At 40.1% G+C, this 12062-nt stretch overlaps 1 protein-coding gene across 1 annotated transcript; it reads left to right on the forward strand.

Annotated features, from left to right (window-relative positions):
• Positions 1–498: 498 nt before the first annotated feature.
• Positions 499–2834, forward strand: LOC109004550 (F-box protein CPR1-like). Its single transcript, XM_035689670.1, has 3 exons — positions 499–1895; positions 2195–2268; positions 2530–2834. The coding sequence occupies exons 1-2, from the start codon at positions 1321–1323 to the stop codon at positions 2232–2234; spliced, it is 615 nt and encodes a 204-aa protein (XP_035545563.1). The 5' UTR covers positions 499–1320; the 3' UTR covers positions 2235–2268; positions 2530–2834.
• Positions 2835–12062: the final 9228 nt, after the last annotated feature.

The following is a 12062-nucleotide window of genomic DNA, read 5'->3' on the forward strand; positions in this document are numbered from 1 at the left end:
CGATGCGTTTTTTTTTCCCCCCACCTGGGACACGGTTAAGTAGCAGTTCTCCCGCGCGGTTGTGTCCAGCATTTTTTATAACAATATATAAGAGTCATGCTAGATCTCACAAGGATCCCATAAACTGTCATGGTGCTGTGCCACATCAATTTTTTTTTTTTTTTTAATCTCATTTTCAGCCCATGTCCCATCCCTTTCCCTCTTTCTCAGTTCCCAAAACCCAGCCTGTCGCTTCTTTTCTCCATTCCTTTTCACTTTGTCTTCCCCTTCCGTCAGTCGGTAAAATTACTTTTTTAACTTTCTGTGTGCTACACAGAAGCCCCACACCCTGCACACCACTTAAAAATATGTGATTTTATTTTTTTATCTTTATATTTCATATTTCAATTCAATATGAAATATGAGAATAAAAAAGTAATATCACATATTTTTAAGTGGTGTGCAGGATGTGAAGCTTATGTCTATAATTTTTTTTTCAAATTTCGTCAGCTCTTTTTTTTTTTTTTTGTTAGTTTTGTTGTTTGTACAGTTCTCGACCTCCTGTCCCTAACAACCACATTTTGCAGTCGTCGCGGGCAGTTCCAATCCAATAACTTCACACCCTCGTCCACGTCTCGTTTATCTTCAACAACTTCCTGGACTTGGAGCCCCTGACTGACTGCTCAGTCCTACTCCTAATTGCTAATTTCAAGTACCCAACCTCATTATCCTAACCTAACCCTTGACCCTTGTTGCCCTCCGATCAATCCAGCCATGGCGAGCCTCCCGAAAGATCTACTCATATGCATACTCTGCCAGCTACCAGTCAAACCACTCCTTCAGTTCCTCTTCGTCTACAAGTATTGGCGCCATCTGTTTGATAGTCCGGTCTTTGTCGATCTCCACCTCAAGAACTCCATGGGAACCGGCTCCAACCTCGCCCTCATTCTTCAAAAGGACTCCGAGCTCTACTTCATTGAGCTCGACCTCTTGAACGACCCTGTCGAGCTCGTTCACCCTTTGATGTGCTACAACCATCGAATTCAAGTTCTGGGCTCCTACAACGGATTGCTCTGTATCGCTAACGTGGCCGAAGATATCGCTTTTTGGAACCTAGCCATCAGACAACACAAGGTCTTGCCCTTTTAACCTGCCGAGCCAAACAACAACTGCGGGTCGAGCTATCTGGGCGCGTGGGTTTACTGGTTCGGGTACGACTCGGTTCATGATGATCACAAGCTGGTGAGGATTTTGCAATTTATTAATTTAAAAAACGATGGGTTTGTCTTGAAGGTTAAGGTCTATAGTCTGAAAGAGAATGAGTTGAGAGACTCCGAAGACATGCCTTATGTCCTCTGTTACACGAAGAAAAACGGGACACTTGCTAGTGGTTGTTTGCATTGGGTGGTGAACAGGAAGTTCAAATTTGACGATTCTGATCTGATTGTCGCGTTTGATCTTACGGTTGAGAGTTTTCGGGAGGTGCCGATGCCGAAATGTGCGGTGGAGAAGTTTCAAATAGACGTAGGAGTGTTGGGTAGGTGCTTTTGTATGGTTGCGAATTACTATGATATTCGCGTTGATGTTTGGGTGATGAAGGAGTATGGGGTTAAGGAGTCTTGGGCCAAGCTGTTTACGGTCGAACAAGAAGTAATATTTTTTTGTGGGACTTTCACGTATTTGAGACCCTTGGCCTATTCAAAGAGTGGTGAGGAGGTTCTGTTGGAACAGAACCATGAGAGGCTTCTGTGGTACGATTTGAGAAAGAAAAAGATCAAGAACGTGAATCTTGGTGGTCTGCCTACTCCTTTTGAGGCTCATATTTGTGTCGGAAGTCTTGTCTCGGCTGAGGTGAATAGAGAATACAATGAGAAGCAGCATAATTCAGGAGCAGAGAAGATCAAGAGCAAGAAAAGGTAAATTACAAGAGATTTTTGTCTTTTGGGTTTATGCAACTCTCATTGTTTCTTTATGCTAGTCAATGTGTTTCTCTTTGCGTTATTATGGTAATTAGACGTAGTGATTATTCATTAGATGACATGCTTGGATGATTTTGGTTATGGTCCCACTCAGAGTAGAGATATGTGTAATTTTGTTCACATTTTAATGGATAGGTCAGTTTCGTTTTCCTATCTCTATAGCAATTTATGCAATTTTGTGGCATTTACTTTCAATGTGACTTATTGCCTGAAGAATTGGCATTTGTTCTTCTCAGGGACGATTTCCTGTCAAAGGGCTTCAAATTGGTGTTATAAGCAAACAGAAAAATGAAAGAAGCGTGGAAAATAGGTGATTTATTGAAATAGCTTGTCGTCTAGTTGTAAGGCTTGCTTGAGTAGCTTATTTGGTCTTAAATAGTTTCGTCGTTCATTTTAATTACAAGGAATGGTCTGATTAATCAAATTATTATCTTTTACCTTTAAAAATATTACCACATCGAATTAGGGGCACTTGCCTTCTTCTAGACTAACCAGTTCGAATAGGCAATTGGAGAGGATCTCTATTCTTCTACTTCGTGCTTATTTTTGCATCTTTGTTCTTTATATGCAGGAAAGTGAATGCAAATAGATATACTTGTGAATCTGAGAATGCTTGAAGATGGAAGGAAACAATTACTACTATGAAATGTGTCATATTCCTATATGCTTAAATGAGTATACTTGTTCAGTTTTTTCTCCCTGATAAATAACATGTTCTTATACTTTAGTGAGTATAGAGATAACTGTGTTGTTGTGAGCCTTGTAGTTTTTGTGTTTTTTGAAGTTTGTATGCCAAATGACTATGTACACCGTTCTGTGTTGTTGAGATTCACTTCTCGTTGATCAGTAGACCTTAATAAGAATATATTTTCGATCTTTTGGTGCATAAATAAAAATAGTGGGTTCTTGGATTTTTTCTGACTTCTTCACCAATTCATGATCAAAGTTTTCCCATATCACTCGAGATCAAGATAAATAGTTTTGTTTTTTGAATTTTGAATTATTATTTTACTTCAATAACTTAAGTTCTATTATTATTTTTTTAACATTATATTATATGGGATGACACGAGAATCTTCCATTTTTTTTTCCATTTTTCAATTATAGAATAAAATTATTATGTCCATATTTATCAAGATTAAAAAAAGAGCTTCTCTGCGAATTTCTTCACCCCAATTCCTCTCTTGTTTCTCTATCATCTTCCCCACCTTTCCATTTGCATGTCATTTTCTTTTCTCCCATCATGCCCACCCTATATCCGACCTAAATCTTCCCAATGACTGTACAACAAAGCTTTAATGTGCGAATGAATGGGCGTCCCTTCTTGCCACTCATTTTGCAGGCTGCCTTGCCTGCCTTAGACTTTCTGATACCTTCTGGTTGGTAAATGGGTCTCTGATGTGATGAGAGTGCTGCTCTAATTAGAGGGCTTTTCACAAAATGTGTGGAACTATCATGAGTCGCTGGCTATGGTAGACATGGCAAAATGAAGGAAGCTAGTCTCCTGATGCAATCCCTTAAGAAAACGAATAACGTTAAATATAGACTTAGGTTGATTGAGGAAGTTCTCATATCCTCTCTCTCTCTCTCTCTCTCTCTCTCTCTCTCTCGCTCTCTCTAGTATGGAATGAGTGCACAGATGGCTATTTTTGGTGATGATTGTCATAAATAGTTCTCTGTTTCATTCCATTTTTTTCCTTACTTGAGATCACCAACTATTATGGGCTTTTGTGTGAAATCGAAGGCTTTCGAGTTTTCACCAAAGGCATGGAGGTCCTCAATAAAATTGTGGATAAGAGCATAAGGGTTTGGATGTCTGTAGTTCTAGGTCGTAGCAGTATAGGGTGGCTGGTGGCTACGATGGAAGCAGTGTTTCTAGCAGAGAGACAATAAGAATTCATAAAACACATGTGCGAAGGAAATAGAGGATTCGTGGCTCAACAATGCTCCAGCATACATGGTAGATTTTTAACTATAACCGAATATGGTGGAGGAGGTCGGTGGGGTGTTCTAGACTTCTAGTCATTCCAAAAGAGTATGAAGGCCTAAGTTGGGAGAAACTTGTTGTCGAGTTATGCATATTTGCTGATCTGTTTTTTGCATTCATGGAGATGGGTCATTGGGAAAAAGCCAAAAGAACACATGTTCTCATGAGAACAACAATTTGGATCTGAAGCAAAAAGGTGAGGCAATCATATGAAGAAGCTCTGAATATAGGTCATGTGTCGGTGACTCAGTTTGATAATAGGGGCAAGAAGGGAAACTGTCAAAATGGTTTGCAGCCTTTGCAGATCATGCATGGACAAAACCCAAGTCAGACGGGGTCCGACTCCTCTGAAAGCTTAAGAACTATTTCTTATGCAACGATGGATGGTTTTGGACTTCCCAATGGTAGTATGGCTGAAAGAGAGATTCACAGTACATTAAAAGAGATGCAAAACCAGCCCATCGAGTTGAATGAAGCTTATCAGTGAAACTTGATGGGCCGGGCGTGATAAGAGGTGGTAATGGGGCTGTAAGGCCCAATAAGTGGGAGTCGAATCACAAGTCATTAAAACAAAAGAGTGGGTTGGGCATGATAAGTGACTAATCGAATCCTATAAAATTGGATAAAGGAAAAAGAAAGTTGGTGTTAACGTCGGGTTTCGCACGCTTTTAGGTCAAGTTCCAGTAACTTGGGTTTTCAGAGCTAGGCCTCGATCGGTGCTGTGTGGAGCCTCGGCAGTAGTCCGGTGTGGCTATACGATGTTGGTGCGTACATTCATGACCATGAACATGAACATGAACATGAACAATATTTAAATACAGAGAAAATAAAGAGAGATGGACACAGATTTACGTGGTTCGGCACTAGGTCTACGTCCACGGGGGTTTGGGGAGGGGAGTCTCTACTATAATATACTTGTTTACAGTCTTTCATAGCCTCTCATTTCTCACTGTACAATGAAGATCTACTTACTGGAAAAGATGTTCTTTCTCCAAAGGTTGAAGAAGAAGCCAAATAAGAAAAACCCCAGAAGCCTTTCAAACAGTCCAAAAAGTCCCACATCCGTAGGTTCCCCTTGTCTTTTATCTTTTGCCTCCCATTTGCTTTAAGTCATTTTCCTACTTTTCTCTCCTGACACCTTACACCTTATTCTCCCTTATTTTATATCAAATCATCTATTTTTTCTCTCCTAACACCCTCACTTTTGACACCCACACTCTTTAGTCTCTTCTTGTCCCCTCTCATTCTCTCATATCTTGTCTTCTAGTGAGTCCTCCCAATGGGCTAGGCTTAGGAAATTCCATAGATCGAGGGAAAAATACCCTCACAGTTATCCCGTCAATTCCTATCAGACCTGTCCTACCTTTTGAAAAATGCTGCGGAAGGGACAATGCAACATTTAGGCATACATTTCTCCTTGGTATCCTGCAGGGAGGTAAGTCATTTGGGCAGTTTGCTACTGGACTCACTCCCGCCTGTTAACGCTTACGAGGAAGGTACATTTTGTCTTCGGGTGGCTAAGGACTGACCCGCACTCCTCCGCGAAAGGGATAAGACAACTTTTTAGCCTTACCTTTCCTTTTTTGCCTCGCAGGGATGTAAATTATTGATGGAGTTCCTGTTTAGTGGAGTTAACTTTGCTGATGAAAACTAGTTGATTTTGTCGTTGCAGGTTACTCTAATTGGAGATATCATGTCGGGTCGTACAACTGGTGTTTCGCACTATAGAAAATAATTACGTTAGTAAAATAGAATTCACATAAGTTTTGAGGGGGACAAACTGGAGTGTTTAGCTGCTGCGGCTAATTTTTGCCCGCTGCTTGACCAAAATTACCCACTGTTATTTGCCATTTCCTCTCTTCCTCGCTCATTTTTGTTTTTGCTTCCATTTTCCCTTTTTTTTTTCATCGTTGGGGAAGTCACCTGTCGTCATATTTGTTCATTTTCTTCTGATTGTGTATTGTCATGATGTTGTCTATCGAGTAAGGTGGTGGGCCACGTGCTTGCCCTGAATGACCATGCATGACCATGATATCCTTAGTTGGGAGGCTCTGCTCGATGTGCATGGCCAAGCTATTGGTAGGTGAGAGAGATCACATGCACTGGTCGACAAACACAGGGTTGAGGAGCTAGCCAAGTGCGCTGGCTGAACTTTCGAAAAACACTGGGTTAAGGTGCTAGTTGTGTGCGCAGGCTAAGGATCTCTACCCGATGTGCATGGCCGAGGAGTGAGTTGTGCGGCTGGAGGTGGTCGAGGAAGGTGTTGTCTGAAGGGCTTGAACCGTGGAGTTGTTGGCGGAGGAAGAGTAGCTAAGGAGTGATGGGCTGACGTGTCATCGTGCACGACTGAGGAGTGACGCTTCAAGGGCTGTGGAGGGGCTACTGATGAGTCCATGCTCGTGGAGAGTCTGTGGGCGAGGAGTTGTGGCTGTGGGCGAGGAGTTAAGGCTGTGGGCGAGGAGTTAAGGCCGTGGAGTTCAGTGGCCATGGCTGAGGAGAAAGATGCCGTGATGCTAGGCCGTTGAGTGGTGGGCCGAGGGGGAGGATACCGCCATGAGTTAGCTGTGGTCATGTGGCTGTGTATTAGGCGAAAAAGGTTGCCACTGGTTGAGAATGGTAGGTGTTCACTCCGGCGCGGACAGACGACGCTGGCGAGCCAGATGGTGGCTTCCAGTGCCACTCTCCTGTTGCGCCACAGCGGGGCCGTGGCATTTCTTCTCTCCGTTGTCGCGAGCTGTTGGTGTGTGTCCTTTGGCGGACGTTTGCCCACTGTGGCGGTCGGGGAACCCTCCAGCAGAGGTAGACAATGCCTGCGGGGCACAGGGTGGCTGCCTGCATTGCTCCCTGGCCACGCCGCGGCTAGCCAGAGTCGTAATCTAGCACATACGAAGAGGCGCATATCGTGAACATTACTCATAGCTTCCCGCCGACCCCCGTTGGTGGGGCTGCCTTTAGAAACTACTGGTGGTCCGATTGGATGCCATCAGCAGGTGGTCTAGGCCGCGAACTCTTGGGTGCATGTTGTCAACGTGGTACGTGCATGACACTATTCATGCCATGCACGGCCACCTCCATTGTGCACATTGCACACTTGGTCCCTACTTGCGAGCTGTTCGGTGTACCCCTTCCTCTCTTTCCTTATAAAGTATGTTCAAAACTGAGTATTTTACAATTCTAAGCAGTCGGGATATTTGGCTTTGTGCCCGAGCAAAACCAACCAAGCACCATTCATTGCAAAATACCTGTAAAAATAAAAGGTTAGAGAGTCAAAAGTACTTATCTGGAAGATTTCCATCTGCTCCTTGATTACCTATATAAAAAAAAAAAGATTTCCATCTACTCCTTCGGAGATCATTTAGCACGCTGGAAAATCGTCCTCCTTTTGCTTCCGGTGCCAAAGAAAAATCTCGATGGCGTGCACAAAGAAAAAATCTCGTTCTTGACTTCCGAGTTGCCTGGAACAAGTCGTTGCTGGCATATGAAGTACACGTAGAATCTATAACGATCTCATAGACGGCGCCATTGTTAACGTCGTGTTTCGCATGCCTTTGGGCCAAGTTTCAGCAACTCAGGTCTTTAGAGCTAGGCTTTGATCGGTGTTGTGTGCAGCCCCCGACAGTGGTTCAGTGCTGTTGTATAGTGTTGTTGCATACATCCATAGCCATGAACATTATTTAAATGCAGAGAAAATAAAAAGAGATGGACATACAGATGTACATGGTTATACACTAGGCGTACATCCACGGGGTTTGGGGAGGGAAGTCTCCACTATAATATGCTTGTTTACAGTCTTCCATAGCCTCTCAGTTCTTACTGTACAATGGAGATCTACTTGCTCAAGAATATGTTCTCTCTCCAAAGGTTGAAGAATAAGTCGAATAAGAAAAACCCTAGAAGCCTCTCAAACAGTCCAAAAAGTCCCCCATTTGTAAGTTCTCCTTGCCTTTTATCTCTTGCCCCCTATTTGCTTTAAGTTACTTCCCTACTTTTCTATCCTGACGCCTTATACATTGTTTTCCCTTACTTTATGTCAAATTACCTATTTTTCTCTCCTGACACCCTCACTCCTTAGTCTCTTATTGTCCCCTCTCATTCTCTCATATTTTGTCTTCTAGGGAGTCCCCCCAATGAGTTGGGCCTAGGAAATTCCATGGATCGGGGGAAAAATCCCATCACAGTTGGGTTTGGCACATTTTTTATATACAAACCCAGGATAGTGTGGCGGGTCAAAAGTAGAATCGAGTCAAAAGGAGAATCGGGTATCGACATAGATTCAGTGGAAACGAACTGCCTTCCACCACGGGTGGCACAAAAAAGTTCGCCAATGTGTGCTACACCCCTAGTCAGTGTTCTCTACGACGAAACAACATCACTCACTCTGGCGTTGAAGGAAAATAGTGTAACACCAAGGCTTGGGGCAGGTGTAGGGTCTATCAAAGTGGCACACCCCCTTTCAATGTTCCCTTCGTTGAAATGATGTCACCCACGTGGGTGCCGGAGGTGAAGTAACTTGAGGTATTGCCAAGAGTTGGGGGAGTTTATGGATTTTCTCCAACCCAGAACTTCAAATGGTGATCATGGCTCCACCACCCATGACGAAGGGAACCAGTTTCTCGGTACCTCTTCAGGCACCTTGTGGGTCGACACAAAGCTTTGGACAAAGTGGTGATAGCAATAGTGGTGCAGTGGAGGAGATGTTGGATTTGTATGCAGAAGATGGTGTGGAGGAAGTAATGGGGTTGTTATTGATGCCTTGCAAGGAGGAATGTTTAGGGCTTGGTCTATAGTTTGGAGTTGAGTTTGTGGAAGATGTTGTATCCCTGATATCTTTTCCACTGATCAACAATAGTTGGTTCATCAATGGATTACATGTGGAGGATTTGAGGACCGATTCACGGCAATTCACACTGCAATTGAGGCAATTCACTTGCTTTGAACAAAATCAAGATCTAAGAATAACAAGAAGTTAAAGTGTCTTAATTGGACAATCAACTATGATGCTAAGGGAGGTAGTCCAAGTCGAGAAGGGAGGACTAGAGGGAGGGCAGAACCAGTTGTAATATGAAGCCCAAGATTCTAACTTGAAATGTTTAGGGACTAAAATCTAATTCTAGTAGGAGCGTTCAGAGTTTACAAGTATTGATAAGTGTGTTGGGGAATTTACAGTTGCTTGTAAAAATTTGGGTTTATGGGCAAAACCTGGATTGGTGGGATAGGCCTTGGTGTATTGGTGGTGGTTGCACCATTCCCAAGTGAGAGATCGGGGTAGGCATCTCTTTGGGCTTGGTCTAGATTTGATAGGTTTTTAATTTCTCCCTCTTGGGCTTTGTTAGGATTATCTTTCTAGATGAGCTTAATGTGCATGCATGATCTCCTTATATCTATTTTCTGCACCCTCTTATATACATCTTATTTGCTAAGCCTTTTGATCAATGTTTTGAATACCGTACCGGATGGCGTACCGGTCAAGACACTGGAACGAAATATTTCGGTACCGGTACCGTTTCGTGTACCGTTTCGGAATAGTCGATATATGAATAAATTATATATATAAATATATATAACAATTATATTCTAAAATAATAGTTTATATATGAATAAATTATATATAAATACATACATACATATAAATTATAAATAGTCTAATCTAAATTGGGGGTCAAAAAATAAACTTATAGTTTGAAAAAATGAAAAAAAAAAAAAAAAAAAACAGGCCGAAATATCGGCCGAAATATAGGCCGGTACAGGCCGAAATTTAGGCCGAAACGGCCGGTACCGGCCGGTACGGCCGGTATTTTGGCCGGTACGGTATATATCTAGTACCTGTACCGGCCGGACGGTCGAAATGAATTTTTTTTTTTTAATAATAAATTTTAGTTTTTTTAAAATAATTACGCACTCTATAACTATATATAACGAGTATATTAGATTATGATAAAATCATTGAATATAATTAGATTAAAATTATGTCTCTCTGCGAGGTACAATCAAAATATGAATAACGTAGTACTGTCACCAAATTATAATATATTGTGCAAAAAAAAATTGATAAAAAAATAAATTCAATTTGCGTAACATCTTATTATAAAATAAAATATTACATTTCTATATTCCGAAATTAGGTTTGAATTAGTATATGTTTTTTTTTTTTTTTTTTTTATATCATTCTCGTACTTGTCGTGCGTTATTTTGTTCTGCGCCGAATTAAGGAACCAGATCACGGCCCACGAATATATAGCTCTATAATCGCACACAACACCAACTCAGCGGAGAGATCAGAGCCGTCAAAATGGTGAATAGTTGCATGAAAGTCTCATGTTTTTCGCCCACATCCAACCAACTCTCACTGCATTCATTCAACTTGGCCAAAGCTTCTATATTTGTTTATAATTTAAGAAAATATAAATTAAATGTGAATAAATAATACAAACACACCATATATATATATACTAGCAGTGTATGTACGTGCGATGCACGTTTGCCCTGTATTAGGTTATTCTAAAATATAAACATCTAGTGTAGAATAAGAAAATTTAATGATAAGGTCTATGAAGATAACATAATTAATTGTTTAAGTAAACTATAATTGTTTAAAGTCTCTGATAATAGATTTAGACAGACTATATGTTTAAGCAAGTCAGGAAAGTGAATATTACATAATTGTTTTTTTGGTTACTGAAAGTAGAGTCTAAAACGACTAAATATTACATAATTGTTTCTTTTGCTACTAAAAGTAAAGTCTGAAACAACTAAATATTACATAATGGATTCAAAGTGGTGTGTGTGTTCTCCTCATTCGCAGCATTTATGGAGAGAACGTTGAAGTTTTTGTGACGTTGTTTTTGGAGTTGATCTAAATCTGCACCCAATTGTATGATCCATTTTTTTGTTGAACATAATTTTACAATATTTTGGATATACGGTAAATGTTCCTGTATGGTGAATAAATTTAATGTAAAATATATTTTTAATAACTTCCTATTTGAATATCTAAAATTAAATGTTTTTAAAATATAAATTGGAATTTGAATAAGTTGGTTACCTCTCCTGTATGTTCCATTAGTTCGATTGCTGTGCAACATAGAGCTTCTTCTGCGATTTTACCAAACATGACAGCTCCTAGTCGTCCATTACCATCGTCAACGTCGATGTAAGCTCGACAGCTATATAAACAAACTATATTTTTTAGTCTGAATGATTAAGCAATAATTTGAATATAATATAAAATTGATTAAAGGAACATTTACGACGTAAAATATGAATATAAGATGTATACCGTGGTTGTGCATTACTCATGTATTTGCAATGATAACATTGAAATTTTTCATTTTGTTCATATCCAGTCCCCTTTTTACATCCAATGCAGGACATGTAGAAGAATATTTGATGGAGATCAACCACACAAATAGTTGCTTTAATCCAAAATTTTGCTTTCTGCATTAATTTTGCAACAGATATATATTTTTAGTGGTTGTAAATAATATGTAGTCTTAAGATAAGGTTAGAAATGTACCGTCATTGGCTGTAATGATTTAAGAAAACCAGCAAGATCATCAAGCTTAATTATGTCTTTCATGTCAACATTTGATGCCGATGCTGATGCTGATGCCGTTGTGTGATGTAGATTTTTTTCGACGATTTCTTCAAGCAGTGCATGGTTTAGCATTGTCCTAAATATTTTTAGAATAATTTAAAATGAATGAGAGAAATCATGGAGGAAAAGATATAGTAGGTACAAATTGTATATATATATAATAAAGTAAGAAAGAATTACCATTGACATAATGGAGTTGCAGCAGGGATGACAGGATTTAAGGTAAATACACTTGTTGGTTGAGACGAAAGAGAGAGACCTATATTATAAAGAAAAGATATTTGTTAGTAGATAATAACATTCTATTTTTAATAAATGCTGATATTATAAGTTGTGTAATATACCATTGTATGAACCAACTTTTATACGTGTTGCGAGTAGAGTTGGCTTAGCTTCAATAATATCAGAGATTGTTCGGCATTCACCATCCACAAATCGACTCCACATAGTCAACCATATGGGCATTAGGCTGTAAATTTTAGGAGAAAGTATTTAAAAGTGTAGCATGATGAAATAGTATTGA

This window comes from Juglans regia, chromosome 4, assembly GCF_001411555.2.
Source record: "Juglans regia cultivar Chandler chromosome 4, Walnut 2.0, whole genome shotgun sequence".
NCBI classification, from domain to species: Eukaryota; Viridiplantae; Streptophyta; class Magnoliopsida; order Fagales; family Juglandaceae; genus Juglans; species Juglans regia.